This window comes from Vanellus vanellus (genome assembly GCF_965231255.1).
Source record: "Vanellus vanellus genome assembly, chromosome: 2".
NCBI lineage: Eukaryota > Metazoa > Chordata > Aves > Charadriiformes > Charadriidae > Vanellus > Vanellus vanellus.
This window is the reverse complement of record NC_138906.1, coordinates 108394758-108416398: the sequence shown is the minus strand read 5'-3', so window position 1 is coordinate 108416398 and position 21641 is coordinate 108394758. Positions and strand designations below refer to the sequence as shown.

At 38.1% G+C, this 21641-nt stretch overlaps 1 protein-coding gene across 1 annotated transcript in view; it reads right to left on the bottom strand.

The window, feature by feature from the left end:
• RTTN (rotatin) overlaps positions 1 to 8454 on the bottom strand; it is a gene marked incomplete at its 5' end in the record, with an annotated part of 96930 nt that extends 88476 nt beyond the window's left edge. The window contains 8 exons of the mRNA XM_082479876.1: positions 453 to 618; positions 1524 to 1674; positions 2149 to 2263; positions 3591 to 3669; positions 4848 to 4931; positions 6700 to 6886; positions 7453 to 7640; positions 8424 to 8454. Of these exons, the coding sequence (XP_082336002.1) occupies positions 453 to 618; positions 1524 to 1674; positions 2149 to 2263; positions 3591 to 3669; positions 4848 to 4931; positions 6700 to 6886; positions 7453 to 7640; positions 8424 to 8454 (1001 nt within the window). The remainder of the gene's footprint in view (positions 1 to 452; positions 619 to 1523; positions 1675 to 2148; positions 2264 to 3590; positions 3670 to 4847; positions 4932 to 6699; positions 6887 to 7452; positions 7641 to 8423) is intronic.
• Between the last annotated feature and the right edge of the window lie 13187 nt (positions 8455 to 21641).

The window sequence follows — 21641 nt, the reverse complement described above, 5'->3', positions numbered from 1 at the left end:
GAACAAAGTTTAAAGACTTTAACGGAAACCTTTATACAGCATTTGACAATAGTGTACACTGTTACCTAGGGGATGGCCATTCAACTTAAAAGAACTTATGGGATCATCTGTTGAAGAAAAAGAAAAATCCCTGACTTTACAGCAATAGTCTAAATACATGCTTTTCTGCACCCTCCAAATACATGCACAAGCAGTAACAACTGGTTCTAAGAGATTTCACTCAAAATATTGATTGGGTACAAAATGTGCCAGGTAAAACTGATCTTATGTATTCTTAAACACCACTTAAAGAACTAACTGTTTAATTCATCAACGTGGTTTGAATTTTCACAGCTTAAAAAAAAAAAAAAAAAACTCTTGCGTCATCCCACACACTGACAATGAGCTGATGATATAAGCCTATATTAATAATTTTTTTAACTGAAGCATAAATTATTTCTTATTTTATTCACCTGGAAGACGCTGCATCCCAATCTTGACCATCTCCTCTAGGACGCTGAACTGTCCGTCCAATCACAGATGGCCGAGGGCTGCTACTTCCAGGTGATGGATTCTGAGAACGAAGAGGACCTCTTGTTTCTTGACAGTAAGACATAGATGAATTCTGGGAAGCTGTGCCTTTATATAACACAAATGATGTATTTTCCATTAGTGGAATCCACTATTCTGAAATATACTACACAGTGAAGTAAAAGTAACTAAGGTAGGATACGGAAAACACCAAGTAAATATTGGAGACCTGGGACAACCTATCACTGGCAAGTAGCAGAGTTTGAAAACTCAATTCCAAGGCAAAAACACTGAAAATTAGAGTTGAATCATAAATATTGATTTTTAAAAATACAAACATAGTGTCTGACTAAGGCTATTGGATTTGTTGATGTTATAACTGAATTAGCAAAGATACAGCCAATATAATTTATTAAGACATCAAATATAGTGGCAATCTTAAGAGAACCAGACTACCAATTTACAGAAATAAAGTTGATTAAATTCAGCTGACAAAATGGAAACAGGAAGATCCTTACAACTAATCTACAAAATTTCAGCATTAAAACACTGTGAAATAGCCCTAATGACTGTAAAATCTAAAAACAATGATTAAACTATTTTCAGCCATAAAAAAAGAAAATTAACATAGTTCATTAAATTAATAGCTAGATTGTTACACACTGTTAGCTTGAAAAATTTTCTGAAACTCTGCCCACTTTTACTTTAGAGATTTCATTTAGTTTTAGTTAAAAATCCCTCTCCTGCTGACATACAAACAGTTTGGTACTGGGAAAAGTTGATGAATGGAGAGCCACAGGAAGTTGTAAAAATGAATAAGTATTTTAAAATACAAGTACTCCAAAAATATTTACTAACATAAATAGTACTAACACCATCATTTAGCAAAACAGTTTCACAAGGTTACATTTGCTATAAAGCTGCAGATTGGCTTTTTTTATTTTTTAATCATTTTAGAGAATCTTACCTGAAGTAGAAACACAACGGTATTTCAAATATTTAAAAATACCTACCTTGCTCCATGGAAGAAAAACTTGGATCTCTGTGAAAGTTAAGTCTGCTTCTCAAGAGGATGCACAACTGTTGCAGGCATGACACAGCCTGCAAAGCTAACCGATGTCTTCCATCTCCTCCAAAAGCCAGGTTTAGCAAAGACAAAAGGCTCTGCAAATATAAAACCATCAACACTGGTAGCTGAACATTAACGCACCTTCATGAACAACCATGCCAGCAAGACTCTTGAACTAAACTAAATATAGTTCATAAATGTTTCAAAGCGCTTAAAAATCACAGCAAAGAATAAATAGGCTTCTTACTGTATTCTGTCCTCTTACTGAATGCAAAACTATCAGTCCTAAGGAAAAAGCTGAGTTTCACATTATATTTCAAATAAAGTCACAATTTTCATTATGGGAGCCCATTAGAGGGTGTACATATGACAGTGACACGATTTTATCTTATCCAGAAGAAACAAAGTATTATTTCACAAAACACTTTGTTACTGATTAGCAATATATGTTATTATAACCAAATAACTTTCTAAATACAATATATAGCTAATGTCCCCTTTTCTATGCACCTAGAGCACAAATTATATTATAGCACAAGAAAAACCTTAAACTTCATGTGAAATCTTGCCTGTACAATCTTTGGCCTTTGAAGGAAGATCTCAGCAGGAAAATCTTGCATAATCACATCCTGTAGAAGCTCACATGTACTCCAAATTAAACTTTGGTTGTTACTTCTCAAAGAGCTAAAAATGCAGTTCATATTTAAATATGTATTAAAAAACCACACAGTAATCATTAGCTTGAACAAGTCTTTACAAGAAAGTTATAACCACAACAGTGAGGAATCTAAAGAAAAAAAATGCTGTATTTCTATTGCCATATCATTTTTAAACTTGAATTATTCCTTAGCTATGCTCGTTCTGTATACAATAAAAAAAAAAAAAATCTCAATTCCAGCTGTTATCAAACCCCATGTAAAATTAAGTTCCCAGAAGAGAAATAACTGTATTGATTCTGAATTTGAAATTAAGATAAGAAAGACTGGAAATTCCCTGTGAAGCTAGTGATTATCTCAGTGGTATACAGCAAGTAATCTAACTCTTACCAGTAAGAAAGCTTTTTCATTACCAAGTTTCATGTACAACTTAAAAGCACTTGAATTACATATGTGGGAAGTTACATAAAGGAAGAAATTTATTAGCTATTCTCTAATATGTACATTAGTAAATAAGAAGAACCTTTGGGGTATTCCACTTCACTTTTATTTTTTCTGTTTTTATTGTTTCAGAAACCACTGTAAAAAAATCAAGCCTGTCTAGTTTTAAGGATCCATGTTGTTTTCCTAGACTCAGGCATAAAGGAAATAAAATATTAAAGAGGTTTTCCAGCTTCAGAGATCTTTCGAAAGGAAAAAAAAAAAAAAAAACCCACAAAAACCTATTACAGTTAGAGTAGACTTGTTAAATAGTCCAGTCCACGATACTGCAATTGCTGGATTTGCTAGAAATCTAGCACAGCTCTGTGTCAACTCATAAGGAATCCCAACTACAGAACTTTTCCCTGGGCCGCTTCAAACACTGTTTTTCTAAACTAAAGTTCAAACCAAACCAAATCTCTGCAGAACGATGATCCGAATCACTCAATGCCTGGATAAGGGATTGTACTTAAATTTATTGGCCTAAACCTAGTCAATCTACCACCTTAAGTATGAACTTCTCTGCCAAGTGGCCATGGGGGTAAAATAAATAATGAATCTATTCAAGCTTGTTCTAAAATTAACTGAACAAAATCTTTGGCCCACTTGAGAAGTTTAGAAGACTGACGTGTCATGAACAAAAAAAATGTTCTCCAAATTAAACACAAAGAATGGAGAGCAACATTAACAGAGTCTTATTACAACTCATCGTTTATCTGCTTTGCTCAACTTCAGCACAGCTTTAACAATCAAAATTAACTCATTAGGTCATTTACAGGAACAGTCTAATGATGCAGGATGGCAGAAATTTAGAACCACTCTTACCCAAGAAAAACAAAAACTACAACCAAATGGTAATGTTTCTATTACTATACCTTTCATTTGATGAAAGAACATGTCTATCTGTTGAAGTCAGAGTCAGCCAAGGAAACGTGGAAAATTTCAAGCATTTCACTGCAAAAAAGAGAGTGGATATTTTGGAGTATATTTTATAGAAATATTACACTGTGTATTTCCATGGCAAAGTCAAAAACTTACGAACTATATACTATCTGAAATAGAAATACCTTTTACTAAATATAGAATTCCACAAACTCAAGTGCTTCTAATAAGAGTTTTCAGCAATACCAAAAAAATATTAAGGTAATCTCAAAACAAAATTAAATACATTTACTGAAGAGTTAGCCAACAGAAAACACAGCATTAATGGAAGAGTATTTGATCCCCCATATCATGGTTTATATTGAATTATAATTTTGTTCTACTACTAAAGAATATTTATTAGCATGATCTCTAAAAATAGAAAATTGACCTCATGCTTTTCCTCTCGGAGCAGTAGAAATTATAGTTGTTACAAAATCATGACACATAATAACTTTTTAACTAACATAACTTTAAAGCTATTTTTAACTTAAAACTCGTAATAATTATTGTGCAATTCTAAAGATAGCTGATGCACTGCTAAAAAAAGTAATCTGGTGATTTACATACAGTAACTCCAAAGCCATATATTAAAAATCCAGTTCTCAGCACTGCACTGTATGTTAAATATGACACTCTCCTGTGAACTGCTACTAGTATTTAGGTACAGGCAAACACTTGACAAAATAATATTGGTCTGTGATTGTCAGTGAAACAGTTCATATCATTTTACTGACAAAAAAATAAAAGCATAACACTGTTTTTTATTTAGGTACAAGATAAAGACTTCTAAAGCACCTAATCTAGTTTTCTGAAAAGTAGAAAGGTACGTCAGCTTTTTATTTTTTTTGAAAAAAATAAAAAAGTGTGTTGAAATAAAAAGGTACTTAAACAGCCACTTATGACTATGGAACACAGATCTTCTGAAAAGCACTCACAATTTAAATAATTTTTACAATTACAGCATATTTTAACATAGTTTACATATTCCAAAGAGTTACACTAGCTATAGCTATTTACTAGAAAAGAGAAAGATCTATTAAGATGAATATCATTTTCATAAGCATTGTAATTGTAGTTTCTGTGATACTAGATTTCATAGCATAATAACAGGAAAAAGAAAAGCCAATAAAAATATTTGTAATGGAATTCAATCTAAATTACAACTCTAAGCACTTTCTGTATTTAACATATTCTTATTTTATATGTACACATACCAACTGTTCGTTTGGGAGGCATTTCTAACTGCGGCAGATGACTTCTACCTTGACAAAAATATCCAGTGAATAATTCTTCTTGAGGTAGAACTAAAACAAATAAAGGGTAAGTTTAAAAAATGTACACTAAGAAAAAAAACAAAAGCAAAACTCAATTTATGTTCATGCTTTTCCTGAACTGCCTCCCTTTTGCCTTTGAGTTTTAACCTATTAAGGAAACTAATTTAAAATAGTTTCAGATGATCAGGAAAGTGGAGTAAAAAGAGTGTGTCGATGTTTATTTTTTACAATCATATTCTGCAACTGTAAAGTTTTTTTCCCATTTTCTTACACTACCTTACATACTATACAAGCAATAGCAAAAACAATTACACAAAATGTATCACCTGATAGAGGACTGGCAGCCAAAAAATACGTTTTGCTCTAAACTACCTATGTAGTAATAAAATTAACTCTTTAAATTAGCTATTTAAAAACTTGTTCTACCAAAACTGCTGTCTTTTCTTGTCAGCTGAAAAGTTGTCCCCCCGTATATAATTTGTATATTACTAAATACATGTAATTAATACACAAACTGTATAACAAAATACACACAAGGTATGTAACATTAAAAGCAATGTAACCAGAACAAATTTGCTTGAAAGGATCAAACTAGATAATGTCCAGATTATTAGTTTACAATTTTTCCCAGTAACGAACTTGAAACAGAAAGAAAAATACAACACTCCTGTTACTAAGCATTAAGATTACTTAATCCCCACGTGTATACAATTTACAGCATAAGCAGGAATTATGTACAATACTTCAACTGGGTACTTTCAAAAAGGTGTCATTTAAGAATGCATATGTAAAAGATTATTATATTATTCCCCATACAGTGGCAATCTTGGGTAAAAATCTAGCTAAACTCTTATGTGGGCACAGGGACAAAAAAAACAAACAAACAAAAAAAAAAAAACATTAGACAGGCTGCAGAAACCACAGGAAAATTACTTTTATATCTGAGATTGCACAGTATGAGCAACAGAGGTGCAGCCATTACTACACCATGAAGTATAACAGCATTATCTTTTCCACAAGAGCCAGGAGGATGAAATAAGGACCTCCACGGTACATCATTTTCACCTCTGTACTTTGTGCTAAAATTTTTAAGGCACAATAGGAGAACCACGTGAGTTAAGTTTTTGACTACATCTAAGTGGCACTGTAAATCATTGTTACAGATAGATAATAAGCTAGATAACAGAACCGAGTAATAGAGCTCCACACATATGTAAAGTACCTCATACGTAATGTGAAATTTTAAAGAAAACTTACATATTGACAAATACTTATCCAAAACTGAGCAGATAGTGCATATAACACTAACATAGTTATAAAATCATTCTACTAGGTTCACTTACTGCCTTTGGTTTGTTGTTTGTATTTTTTTTTTTTTTTTAAGATTTGAATAGCTCTCAAAGAAAAGTAGCAAAACATACTGGTTTAATTGCAGATTTGTTCGAAGTTGCTACACTTGCTGCCATAAAGCAGTCTTTGGAAGTTCATGTCCTGTGCCACGCCCTTTTTACATTATAGCAAACAGATACTACATAGGAAGAAAAGGAAAGAGAAGGTCTCATTACAAACAACAGGACAGTTCTTGAGCAGAGAATTCCATTACAGGAATGACACTATCTCATTTAGCTAAGATCACACTTTCTCTGGCAGAATCTGCTTACCATACACTTCACTGATCTCTCAGGAATAATTTGCCTGCTATGCCTGAAAACCCCAACTTTTCATAGCCTAGAAGCTTTTAATTTACTTTTTGTAAATAAAACACACTTCAAAATATGTCATTTACCTGGCTGATCTACTGAAGGCTGAGACCGAGTCTGATAATGTACTGATAAAGAACTAGAAGGAAGGAAGAACAGTCCATCCACAATCCCATCAATTATAGCCTGCAAGTTTGGATTCACATTGGGACGAAGCTGAGAGAAGAATTCCACTGCGCCAATTCCAATCAGTTTCTGAGCAGCAGGTGGATGCTACATTAGGACAAATAACTGACAAAGTTAGCCTGAAGGATAGGGAGGACAGGAAAGAAACATAATCAAAACTTGTTAGATTTCACCTTTGTTTAGACCATCCATCAGTTTCAAGGATGGCATTTTTTTTCCTTTTCTGTTTAGTTATTAAAATATAAGAATTTATTATGAGATCTCTGAAATTTCTGCAACGTTTTCTCAACTTTTCTAAAGTAAGTTGCACCATTGTTCAAATCTTCACTTTTCAGGAACAGTGCAAGCGCTTAGCTGCAAATCATGTTCCAAACAAGAAATCAAACACTAAATGAGAAACTGAAGAAGCAGTAGAACTAAAGTAGAAACCCAGAAAATAATTATTTTTTCTGTTATCCCTGTGACCAATTGCAAGTCACTCAAATTTTTGGTTATCTCTGTCTACACACAGTGGCTTTATTATTCACGTCTTTGTAAAACAATCTAAATTCTCGTTACATGGAGCTATACAACCAAATAACATCCAGTTTTACTTAGCTTTAGCATTCTAAAGACATATAGTTTCTATATAAACCAGTGTTTGTATATCATACCTTGATCAAATTGTTCACAAAAGTTAGTACTTCCTCTTTCATTGGTACAACTGGAAAATTGAACCACTCCAAAAGATTAAGGAAAAGCACTTTTTCATGGACCAGATCGGCATACGAAATCAAGTTATGATGTAATTTAAACAGAATAGTCTTCAAAGATCGTTCTCTTATCTCTGCCAGTTCATGACCTGCCCAAAAAAAAAGGGATTACAAACCCCATAAAATCATCTGACATAACTTGTTAAAACTTCTTATTTGGAAAACCATAATGCTGTCAAAGACGTGTGAAAAAAGCTAGCTTTTATGCTGTCAGCATTATGCTTACCAGGAGGACAAATATGATTGCACTCACCAGCAGGAAGCTAATCAAGCATGTCTGTACGGTGTAAAAAGTGTGAAATATTGAAAGATACACCGACACAACCTGGTGCCAAACGTCAAACAAGAGGATGGCCTTTTTCTTGAAGCACTCAACTAAATTCTGAGAACTTCTACCACAATATATTGCGGATGCCAGAAAGCTGCCTCGGACTCACGGATCTGACAAAAAACTACCCAAGCCCATTGAATCGAAGGGGAAAACCTGCGGCATTTCCCAGGGAAGCATCACCGGCTGCCGTCGGGGAAGGGGGGAAGGAGAGGGAAGAGTGGAAAAGCAGAAGGCAGCAAAACGGCGACGGGTCCGGGGGGGCGGGGGGAGGGGGAGCGTGTAGAAGCGGAGGCCGAGTAGGGGCAGCCGCGCTCCGCGAGTACCGAAGAAGGAGCACCCCCCCGTTCTCCCTCCCTCCCCGGTCAGCAGCCGGGCTCCCACACGCAACAGACGGCCCGAAGCCGCTGTAGCGGGCGGGGGGGGGGGGGGTCAGGCCCCTCACCGCCCCCCTTCACACAGCCCCGCGGAGGAGGTCCGGGACAGCCGCGGAGCCCCTCGGCAGGCGGGCCCAGTGCCGCGGGAGGCAGAAGGGAGCCGTTACCCAGCTTCCTGACGAGCGGCGACAACTCCATCGCGCCCCTCTCCCCGCCAACATTCAACCGCCGCGCCGGTTCCGCCGCCAGCCCGCCCCGCCTGGCCACCGGTAGCCGCGGTGCACCTTGGGAAACGTAGTCCACCGCCCTTCCCCCCTGTGGTCCGCCGCTTCCCCGGCCGCCCTCTGCTGCGCGCGAAGCACGCTGGGAGCTTTCGCTCCGCCCCGCGCCAGCCCGCCGGGCGCCGGCGGCAGCAGAAATAACTACAACTCCCATGCAGCCCCGCGCCGAGCCCGCCCGCCCCGCTACGGGAGCCCGGCGGGTGCGGAGGGGGGATAGCGATAAGGGAGGCGGTGCTCTCCTCTTGGGCCGTTGCCTTCCTCATCCCCGGGGAAGCGTGGAGCGAAGCGGTATCCCGGCGCGGCGCACTGAGCGGTGTCCCGGCGCGCCGCCGCCCGGGTGTCGTCTCCTCAGGGGTGTGAAGCGGTGGCGCGCCCTGCCGGCCCCCAGGGAGAGCGCACCGCCTGGGGACGGGCGCCGTCGGGAAGGCGCCTGTGGGGTCCTCGCGGTGTGAAGACGCGCTATCGGGTTTAGTCGGGTTTTGCTGGCAGAACTAGATATCCTCGGTATCTTTGGTTTTGGTTTTTGGTTTTGTTTTTGTTTTTTTTTTCTCGGGCTTCTCTGAACGGTTTGATGGGGGAAGCGCTCAGTGAACCGAAAGAATAACTTGGAAGTCATTGTAAAATTTTAAAAATTTAGAGCAATGCTTTTGAGACAGAAAAGGAGAGGTTGCATGTGGGTTTGTATTTTAATAACCGCACCTGAGAGAATCTTTAAAAATTCAGTCAAAGCGGGCACGTGGTCTCATCCTTCAGAGTAATCGGAGAGGCTTCAGGTTGGATACGTGCAATTACTGGCATGCTTTTAACAGCTTGATGTTAATTAGCCATGCCCTAGAAGCGCAAGGCCTTTCCACGGGTGTCCCGTGCAATGCAGAAACCAAGCCATGTGATTTAAAAATCCGCGTATTCTCAGCCTCATCGCTCAGAACGCCGTACCCAGGTAATGCAGTGGTGGTCCTGGGGATTAGTCTACCAAAGCCAAACGGCCTGGCTGTTGACCAGCATTCGGGATAGTAAGCACTTCAATAGCAACTGCTGTTCTCTGCCCAGACAGGAGCTGTCACCTTGGTGTTCTGCTTGTAGCTTGAGGATGAGCTGTGTACGTACCTGTAGGACAAGGGCTTTTCATATCTTTTAAGTTCTGCCGTCATTCTTCAACGGTTCTTCATTCAGTTCTTCAGTTTGCAGCATTGAATTCTGTAAAGATCATAATTTTCTTGTTGTCTGAGTCCAGACATGAAATTAAAAAGGAAAGGGTGTGTTTCTTCATCCTTTAGTATCCACATGGCCCTGATTTGGAAGCCAGAGAATGATTTATGTTTATAGTAATAAGAGTATTTGCTAATGTTTCTTTGATGTTTCTGACAGCGCTCTGGAAATAGCTCTTGCTGACTCGTGTAAAGCAAATGGATGAGGGGGTGAAGTAGGAGGTGAATTATGAGGGGATTTGGGTTTTCTTTTTTATGTAACCTAGACTCTAGGATTACATTGCTTTGTTTACAATGCAAGGCAATTTCACAAAGCAGAGTTTCTTAAAAGTGTAGTAAAGGCACATAGTACATCATAGGTTGTCCGACCAGAGGACTGATCTTATTTTTGAAAGGTTGTGCTTACCATCATAATTGGAAAAAATAAATTGATGTTAGGTGGACAAGTGGTGGGCATTATTGTGTGTCTATGCTCATGAAGTCATGAAAACTGCAGGTGCACAAAGGAAGATGGCCTTGTAATAGTCACGGTTTCTTTTTTATGTCACATATTGCATAAGAAAGTACATTTTATCAGCACCAACAAAAATGTGAAAAGTGCAGTACAGTATATGCAAATGATCTCCAAAGGGATGCATGTCACTGTTCTCTCAGTTTACATCCAATTGTTTTTCCACCCTGGTCTTCATCGCTGTGCTTTCAGAGTAAATTCACAGTAATGTTCTCCATCTGCTGTATCAAGGCTAAATTCTTAATCACAACTCAGAACTGTCTGTCATTTTACAAGACAATATTTCTATCTGTGGAGCAATAAAGCAAAGAGGCTTTATTAAACTAATTATAAATGCACTATGACTGCTGCAATGAGGTGTTTGGGTTTTTTTTTCCACAGGAGACTGAACTCACCTGGATCTATCAGTGCTCTTCAAGAGCAATTACAAAAGAAGCATCATGGACTGAGTAAAAATTCCTTTTCACTGTGCACAATATGTTCACATAATAAAATACGAAGAGCTCTAATCAGATGCGCACAGGGCTGCTCACATTTCCCCACATAGAATTTGTGGGAACTTCATGAGACCCAGTATGAGAGTCATGACAATAATATAAAGGATTTGTATATCTCCTTTGTCCAGCAAGGAGAAGGAATTGCTGAAGCAGTCATTTCCCAAAATAGGCTAAATAAAAACATTTACTCAGGAGGAAGAGATGCACTGTTTGCATCTATGGGAGTGTTATATCCAGGTCCTTCTCACCTCTTTGAATGCGGTCAATCTATATTGCATCAGAAAAAAACAATGTTTTTTTACACTGTCTTCAGTGTCTGAATTACTAGCTACACAAACAATTCAGAGTTGTTGCTAACACACAGGTGAAGTGCACTCTCCATTGCTAATATACTCCTCTGCACTGGGCATTTCATTTAGATTTTCTTAACCTGAGGGCTAATTAACTTCAACTCCACAAAATACTTCTAACCTTGAAGAGCAGCTTCAATTTTGCTGTTCTTGCTTTAGATGAGAAAAGGGGTTGTGTGTACCCAAAACAGTGATCTGGGAGCCCACTGTATCAGCTGGTGCAATATATTTTATGCTATCGTGGCTTAAGACCGGTGTTCAATATGATCACCAGTAATCAAATTTTCATTGTTACAAATAGAGGAGTGACGTGTTAGGGGCAAAGTGTGTAACTCAAGAAAAATGGAAAAAAAAAACAAAACCAAAACAAACAAAACCCAACCACCCAAACCCTTTTACTGGATATTAAAAATGAAAAAAAAAAAAAAAAAGAAAAATGGTGGATGCACTCAATAATTATTGTTGGTATTCTGAAACAATGTCTATAGGAGAAGACTAGTGTCTCATTACTGGGAGCGCTGATTTCCTCTGTGTCTGTCTCCTGTTTTGGACTCCCACTACTGCCTCCGCTTTCCCTCCTACCTGCTCGTCACCAGTAGCTTACAGAATCCCATAACTGCTTCTGAAACTGGTTTGTCTTTTTCCTCTCCCTTGGCATTATTTAACGTGGATGTCTCTTCTACCATGTATGTTCTTACTGATCTGCAGTCAAAGTGTGTAGGAGTTCCACCACTGGGGAAATTAGTCACTGAATCTCATTTGCATTGTCCCTTGTTGCTTCCTTACTGCACTCTACACAAGATGAACTTTAGAGCTGCCTACTCCTGTCTCCTCACAAGTGTGGTTTCTGTAATTTCAATAACTTTTTTTAATCTCTTCTTTATCATTTGGGTTCTATCCCGATCAATTGATGGTAGGTGGACAATTAGTGGACATTGTTGTGTGTCTATGCTCATCAAGTTTTTGCATGCAGCTGCAGGTGCACAAATAAGATGGCCTTGTAATCTTCACAGTTTTATGAAGAGTTTTTGACAAAAGCCATCTTTTAGCACTTTTAATACAGGATGCTTTGTAACTTTGAAAATCCCCTTCAGTTAAATGTCATAGAGAGAGGTGAGCTTGAAAAAGATTTTTCTGAGTATTTTTTAAAGTTTTCAGTCTGCTTTTATTTTTATTTATCACTTCTGTGATTCATTCATTGCAAGATGAAGTCTTATTATCTCTGCATTTTTTTTTCAAAGCTGTCTATTCACATTTTTTTTTCCTTTCCGTACTGCTTTTGAATTCTGTCCTCTTACATTCCTAAAGTTCTCTGAAGTTCACCATATCAAAGACTCTATCTGACAGGGTCTTGATTCCATTTTTGATAATATCCTCACTGTAATTCTGAGCTTAACTGTTGCAATTTCTAATTCTCCGTGAATTCCCTGCTGTATGGCTCTTCACATACGTCAAAAAGCAGCAACCTTATGAAGAAACATCAGGGCACGTCATGCAAAAAACATGAATTCCAGGTGCCTCTCCGAAAGGAACGTCAAATAGGGACTGCGATGCCCAAACCTCACTGATTGCTACAGTTAAAATGAACCTTACGACTTGCCAGAAAGAAGATTGAAAAAAGGAAGGAGAGAAGGCAAGGAGAATGAGAACATCAGGCAGAAATGGACAAGAGTGTTTAGATGAGGAATTACCCAGCTGAGAAAATTATCTGTATATTAACCACATTCTCAATCTGCCTCTCGATTCATTTCAGAGTCTGCTGAAAAGTATCCTTTCCTGCCCTGAAGGTCGTCCTTGCTTGCGGTCACTCCCAGCTTTCTCATCCTCCTCTGATCACTAACTGCTATTGGTAAAAAAAGTACACCGGTATCTAAAATTTAAAAAAAAAAAAAAAAAAAAAGTTGGTTACCTGTATATACAGTCTGTACTGGACCTACTGCACACGCATGATAAAGACGACCTGGGCATATGCAGTAGATGCGTATTTATTGCTTTAACTGACTACCAGATTCCTGAAATTAGTATTCAAAATCAGTAGGATGATAGCAGACTTGTAAGTTTTCCACAAACATCAGTGGAGCTGCATGTATAAAACCCCTTTCCTTTGTGCTTTCTGCAGCCAGGAACAGCGTTTTATTATTGCATTATCTTAAAGCTTGTGACAAGATCTCAACAGGTGCTTCAATGTAAATTCCTGAATTTTACTGCTTCCAAATCAGGTACATAATACACAACCTAAGTATACAAATATTTGTGTTTGCAGCACTGCAGATGCAAATTTGGAAGTTCATTTATGATATTATTAATTTATTGTTTATATTTTCTTTCCTGGTGAGACTTTCTAATTTCTCTGTTTGCCTTTTTTTTTATTTTCCATTTAACTCTATCTATCTTCCATGCTAAATTGCATATGCAGATATACAATTGACTTATAGAGTGGTGCAGAAAAAAACACTTGCATCTAAATAATTGCTATACAATTTAATTTCATACAGATTATTGTATTTGGTGAGTCAGTCAATATCACTATAAGTGTCTGCCATGAAACTGCAAAACAAAAGGACTTTAAAAAAACCTAAGTGAGAAAATCTTTCTTCCGTGATGTTTGTTTAAAGCATATAAAAGCACATTTTTACACCACCGCTAATGAACTTAGGCAATTTGTTGGCACAGGAGGTTGTCAACGCTGGTAGTACCAGTAAACCCCCCAAAAAAGATTAGGCAAATTAACGGAGAACAGGCCGGCAGAGAGACACTAGAGGCACAGGCGGGGATGTGCCCACTGACCTCCCGAGGCAGTGGCTGTGGTCTTGGGGCAGGACGGGGCAGACAGACCGGGGAAGGCAGCTCTCCCCAGTGGTCTCTGGGGTCGGCACTTGGGGACAGCTGGATCGGTCTGCCCCGCTAAGACATTTCTTACGCTCATCTGATGCCTGAATTTAGATCCCATCAAAGGAAACATACCAGGAACAGAAAGGGAATACAACTTCGGGAATGCAGACAAATCAGATTATTATCCTTTACAGCTCTGAAAAAAGCCTCCTGCTTTTAGCATTTGTCACGTTCCAAACCCTTCAAAAGAGAGAGGTAGCCCACAGATTTTTAATGATCTTTTCCCAGGTAGTAGGCACCTTCTTCCCTCAGAAATATAAAGCCAACTTAAACCGAACGTTAGCATGGGTTGTTGGTTGTTGTTGTTGTTTTGGTTTTTTTTTTTTTTCCAAAATTAAAAGGCTGGACTAAACCGCCATGACTTGTATCTGCATCCACTTCACAGAAAGAGCTGGCAAGGCGATGCCTAATGTATGTAACTAGTTTGCTTTATTTGAGGGCACAGTGCATTACACAGGATTTCTGGCTCAGGATGCATAATTACCACATATATTTTCCTTTTTATAAACAAATTCTAGTTATATCATTTAAAATTAATAAACCCCTGATAAAACCCTTGATGTTATTAAAACATCTAGCATTTTAATTTGTATCTAGGCACTTCTTCACTGCTTTTAGATAATTTGGCACATTGTTTAGTGCACTTATTTCATAAAGACAATTTATTCTAAAGAGAGCTTCTTCTGTAGTTTATTGCTTGGATAATATTAAACATCTTAAGATGGTCTACAATTCTAGAAAACAATATATATTCTTGAGAACTGTTAAATTGTCATGGGGGTTACTCTTCTGCTAATACTAATGCTGTACATCACTGCAAAAGATAAAAACATTTAAGTAATTGGTTCGTGGATTTGGAAGATATTCCCATTTTAGCCAACATTATGACATTTTTGGTTTTTTTTTCTGATGTAACTGTAATTAAATTACCAAGTTTGGGTCAAAACAGGAAATAATTCTTAAAATACTGATGGAGTAATCATTTTGTATCATATGAATTTATGGACTTGTATAAACTTTGGGTGATGTAAATAGAGCTCAATACAACTTTGAATATTATTACTGTTAATTAGTAATAATAGTATCTGCAAGGTGTGTAATACTCTTTATTTGCCTTAGAAAGTGAGTTTTCCAAACTCTTGTCATTACCCCTATGCATCTCAGTCACATAGTCACGTTCACAATCTGGCCATTAATTAACCATTGCGCTTACTTCAGAGTCTCTGAGTTACAGAAGAAAAGGGAAGCCAGTGTTGGGTGCCTCCCATTTAATACTTTTCTCCAGTGTTACTCCTCCCTTAGAACTAATGAATAACCAAAAACAGTGCCAAAGAAAGAGGAAATGAGGTTCTGGTTCCATTCTGTCTTTTCAAGAATCTACCAAGTTCCTCAAAATTACGGTTCTCGTCGTACAACTAAGAGGTTGCCTGCTGTTCATGCACAGAGCTTGCATCCTCCAAACGCTGTAGATTCACATCGGGCAAAAAGGACAAGAGGGAGAAAATTACTGAGGCAAGTAGTGTAGTGTAAATTGCATCCTGACTTGAGAAGGGCACAATTTCTGAAAAGAAAGAGATACTCGTACAGCAGTGATTTGACTTGTGCTGCAATTGGAATTCTATATTTTATGTTTCTCAACTTTTCTAGCTTTTGGAAAAAGGTTGAAAATACAACAGTCATGCTGAAATATTTGACAATGGAGTTAGATGCTCTATCTCATGTTCAAGTGGAAGAAATATATTTGGAAAGTTTTCTGTTAGCAAAATCCTCAGAATTATAAAAATATTTATATTTCTATGTTGAACACCATTTCAAAGTGGTATATGCGTGAATTCCAGATTTAGACTTAATTTTCTAGATCGATTGTCCCTAACACAGATCTGATTTCTTGATTTCTCACGTGACTTCCTAGACTTTGAAACTGAATCCTGGACTCCAGGTATCTGGTGATACCATTCCTTGGCCTCTAAATACTGCTATTGCTGTTGCATTTGGTACTGCGTGCTTTTTAAAGTGCAGTAACTCTTAGAGACCCTAATACTGGATAGTTCTCAGCTGCTGTTTGTGAAGGCAGCAGAAAGTCACATGGCTTGTCATTGCCCACAGATCTGACATCATGGCATCTGCAAGAGCTTTAGTTGCATGAATGTTCTTGGACAGTAATGTGAACAATGTGAGACTCAACTTTTGGCAAGCGTTCAGAGCTTGTTAAGACAATTAAACAGACTTGGAACAATACGTATATTTTATGACCACAGATCTTAAAGATAAGGCATTTGTTTCTGATAATTTCATTTTTAAGATTATAACTACTTTATATAATCGTCATTCTGTTGTATTCCTTACTGTGTTTTCCTACTCAGCTTCATATCTCCCTCTGAATTGCTAAACATGGAAGACTATCATAGACTATCAGCTGGCATATTTGGAACGGCAACTCTTACATACTTTTTTTTTGATTCCATAAGCACTTTTTTGTAAACATCATACTCAAATTCACCTGTAGCACTTGTAAGAGATACCGTGTATGTGGGAAACCTATTTTCTGTACAAAACTTCAGTTCTGTCTTTAAGAACAGGCATTTTTCCAAATATCCTGGGAACATTCTTCAGAAGTCAGTTTCAAAACGTAACCATATGTATGCCTTCACCTAGTCAGATTTTCTCAGTGAACTGACAAAAATAAGTTTTTTCTAATGTCACCTTGCTAAGTCAGAGTAGCTGCCAAGCAGCGAGCGGCATGGACTGTATTCTGCCTCCAGAATTAACCACGGGGCTGATTATTAGGAAGACCGAGTGTCTTCGGTGGTGGTAGGCGCTGAAGGATAGGCTGAAGAGGAGAGGGGACGTGGTCCATTTGCAGGTAGCTGAATGCACCCTGTTCACAAACAGGCATGTGTAGCCTGAGAGAATAACTGAGACATCGGCAGAGAGACAGACACCCAGCAGAGCTGCCCACTTGTCATTGTTACAATTTTTTCTGGTCATAACTTCATTTGGTTAAGGTGCTAAATATAAAATGCAGGAGCTTCAGTCGTACTCAGTGAAGAAGAGGTCATATGTTAAAACACCGAAGCTTAGATGTCAGCGCTACTTAAAAAGGCAAAACAAACCCAACACCTATGTTTCACCAGCTCTCCAGGTTTATATATATTTATCTATTTATATATATGATATATATATTTATATATGTATATATACATGTATAAGTAACTCAAGGAGAAGACATCCGCTAAGCCTCTCTTCACCTGTCTCTGATTTCCACCTTCTTTTGCCTCTGATTTTGCCAGGGCTGCCTAAAGGAGTGTATTTTCTGATGGCATGCATTATCTGAGGATTTATTTTCACATGCAGGCACTTTTAAGGAATGCTCATAGTCTGAAGTATTCATAAGCATGAAAATATGGAAAGCTTTCTGCTATTATCAATGAGTCAGTTTTAATTGGTTTTCAAAGTGTAAATGACAAAAAATTATATTTTTGCAATCCCTGGTAATGCCTTTTTCTGGTTTCATATAGGAAAACTTTATTAATAGCATCCTAAAGATATGAGTTATATGACACATGCTGGGCTAAAAATATTTTTATTCAGTACTGAATTCTTTACCATCTTGGTTCACACATTTGTCTTGATCTAGTAGCGAATTTCATACAAAATATGCATATTTGGATGTAACAGTGATACAATTATGAGAAGTTTTAATTTTCATTTTTTCATAGAAAAGTCGTTCTGTTTACAGGCAGTATCTAAATGTTCCAAACCCCCTATATTTAGTGAAGAAAAATACACTGATTTTTAATAATATAATGGTGGCCACTTGGAGAGCTAGGGCTCTTTTGTTTCTGTTCTTCAGTTTACAGGACAGAAATCTGTGTTTCCTAACATAATGATATTTTTGAAGGGTTTTTTAATTTTTTATTATATTTTTAGTGATTTAAATTCTGTATATCGAATATAGGCCACGGCAAAAGAACCACCTAGCCATATATACCTTCCAATTGCTAATGTCAAGGGCAGAGGAAATAGTAACCCGGTATCTATCTATTGCTTTATTCACTGCCTGAAGGAAGCAGATGTATACTTACCTCTAGGGCTTTTATTATAGAAACATTCCTTGAAATTGTCTCTCTGTTTGCACTAAGCAAATTTTCTCTACAGATACTGAAAGAAACCTGGATTAGACAGCTATAGCAGAGGTCCAGCCAGCCTCAAGTAGCTCAACAGCTCTTTCGAGAAGGCGGCTGTAGCTGAAGAATGTGAAAACTGTTTCCAGTGCCAGCAGGTCTCTCTTTACAATCTAATTAGCTCTACAATTAGAAAATAACTAATGTCATTAAGAATCCGTTTGAGCTGTGCGACCCTTTCAGAAAGCAGCGCGTAGATTCTCTGTTATGAGTGCTAGATAACCGTTTGCCCAATATGAAGCACGAATCCCTGCTACATCTCCATCTTGTCGTTCTTTCAAGCCAGAGGTCTATTACTGGCTCACAGTTTAACAGAAAGACGACTGCGGGTTCGTATGGCCTCGCTACGTATGGATTAAACAGCGTTTAGCTGGTGATGTTTATTTAGGAAGCATTGATGTTTGTTTAGGAATCATTTTTTCACTGAAAGGGTTATTAAACATTGGAATAAGCTGCCCAGAGAGGTGGTGGATTCACCATCCCTGGAGGTGTTTAAGAAAAGGGTAGATGAGGTGCTTAGGGACATGGTTTAGGAGTGGTGGTGTTTTTATCAGGGTAGGTTAATGGTTGGACTTGATGATCTTAAAGGTCCCTTCCAACCTCACTGATTCTATGATTCTATGATTCTATGTTTCAAAATGAGAGGTTTGCTCCCAGATTGTGCGTCCCCAGATTTCTCTTTTAGCTCCAAGCCACCCATTTAACCGCCTGAAAGCTGTATCACTACGTAGACACCTCTCAGTGAAATGGCAAGCTGTTGGCGAGCATTTCTCGAAGCGTGTGCATAGCAGTGAGGATGAAGAATAGCATATTCTTCTCTTTCCTGATTTTGATCTTTTCAGAACTTGATATATTTCATCAGGACCCGTCGGCAGTGATAACAGACACCTTATTAGCTGTAGGAGGTAGCCCTGACGCCGTTCGAGCGACGGTGCTGTTTGTACGCAGATGTCAGCAGAGCCGGACTGCTGCAGGAGAGGGTGCGCGCAGCTTCCCGTAAGGGCAGCGGCAGCTGCAGTGTGTGCGCTCCCAGCACAACAGGGAGCATCGCCGGGAACTCTTATTAATGTACAGCTCATCTTCCTCACCGCTAGCGTGGGGTCAAAACTGCCATCTAGCCCCAAATTACTGCCCGATAGGTTGCACGCTCTAAAATGACGTGATCCCGCTCTGCTTCAGCTGCAGCATGTTTCTGTCTGAAGACCAGCCGCAGCCTCGCTGCTGTGTGTTTATTGACACCCACTACTTGACACGCCGTTTACAGTGCATGACAACTAATGAAAAAGGGTTTAATTAAATCTTTTTAATTTTTTTTTGTCCGTTCTGTTTTTAAAGGAGATGTTGATGTTCTAAAAATGGAGGGATGTAGGGCACGGCTCTGGGCAACCTAAGCCACTACGCAGGAGACCGGCGATGCAGACAAGACTGCTTTCCTTTGCCCTGAGGACTGAAGTGCAGCAGAAGCACAAACTGGGGAAATGGGAAACTCTATGAGATACTCTATAGATAAAAACATGATTTAGCAGTGACACCAGAAGGTACTCAGAAGCAGAGGAATCTTCATCAACTTCTATTTGGCCATGAGGTATATTGTCACTGAGAATCTTCAGTGGGTAGGAACCCCCCCCCCCCCCAAAAAAAAAAGCTGGTCATTATCAGTTAAATACATTTTTCAGATCTCATACGTTTTTCAGTTCTCATACATTTTGAAATACTTGATGAATATTCTGGAGCTTGTTGGATTCCTCCTTTTCTTTCTAGACCCAGGCATCACTGATGCAAGTAGCAAAGCCCAGGGCACCTGCTAAAGAGCGGAGTAGAATTTACTCACGGTCCGTGGGCAGTCAGAAGGAAAACTGATTTCCCGCATGTCCCCTTGAGGGATACTAAGGGAAAATTTAATGAAGTAAAAGACTTCACTGGTATAGTAACTCTCTCAAGAAAAAGTAATAAAGAAAGCAATGCATGACCTATAACACTAACAGAAGAGAGGATAGAACCATCCTTTAGCTCCTCAAAAGCTGTAGATGTTTTACAAAGTATCTTTTTGACCATGAAATGATGGATTAGGGCTCAGAGTTTTCATAAGCAGCTAAGAGCGATAGATATCCCATTCCTGATAACAATAAGGAAACTGAGCACTCCGTGTTGCTGGACAGTTTTGCAACATCCACATCTAGAAATTACAAATGAAAGAAAGTCTAGAAAGTCTTGCAGCTCATTTTTACATTGAAGGGAAGAATGTCCTGTCTAGTATTTATGAAGGCTTTATTTAGCCTATTTTGACTGTTTCTAATGATTTCTTATGTTTGACTTGTGTAATTATTCTGAACTACTTTTTTTTTTACTTCAGATATTTTGACTAAAGATTAATCTTAGTTTTCTGCAATCCGTTTTATATGCTTACGTTTTCATTCCTGACAGACAACAGACTATTTATACCCCTCTGATTCTAACACCGTTTAGATATTAATCAATTGGGAGAATGTTGTTTGTCTCAAACCTTCTTGCCCCATGCAATTTCTATACATGTTCATTTTTATTAATTTTCTTAATACACCAGTTTCTACAAGCTTTTCCTTCTCTAAAGAAATTCAGGATTAATCAAAGTGATTTACAAACTTTAATACATAAAAATGCAGGCCCACTAACACCATTGCAAATTGCACACAAAAGTTGAAGCCTTGGTCCAGTCAAGTCACGGATGTTTTTTACTGATTTAGAATCTAGTAAAGTCATAAGGTTAAATTATTGACAGGTGACCAGCCTAAGATATACATATATATAGGTTATTTTTCAAAAAGAACCTACTTCTTTACTCTTAAGAACTGAGGTTTTCTCTTAAACATTTTGCTGGGCATTTTGAAAAAAAGAACTATCAAATCCTATATCAAAATACTGAGACTCAGAACAGAGGGAGAAAAATGTCCCTTAACAAGCCTCAAGACTACTCTGTCCCCAAATTTTTCTGGTTTATATTTTATTCAGATCAAGTCAGAGGTGATTTAAGGAACATTTTACAACTAATTTTTAAAACGTTTTCCAGATCTGAGGCCTTATATGATAAATGTCCGTGCTGAAATTGTTTGACAATTACCAGCTTCAAAAAATTGAGATTAATACGGTGACACTGAGATAACCCCAAGTATTCTGCTGCTTCTAAGGTTAAATGATATATTACAGTACAATATACAGTCATATTTAAAATTCTGAGAAAACAAGCAGTAATTCACTACTAAAGGAATTCCACTGACTTCATAAGCTGTGAAGTCGTGAGTGCTCTGTGGAAGAATGCCGCTAGAAATCCAGGAAGATCCTGTTACTTAAATATTTCATCACAAGTTATTTGTTATTGATGTGACGGTTTTCATAGTTAGCGCAGCGAGCTGCCTCATCCCGCGGCACTAAAATATCCTTTTCTAGAAGAGGCCCTGCCCTCGTGTGAAGGTTGTTTCTGTAGAA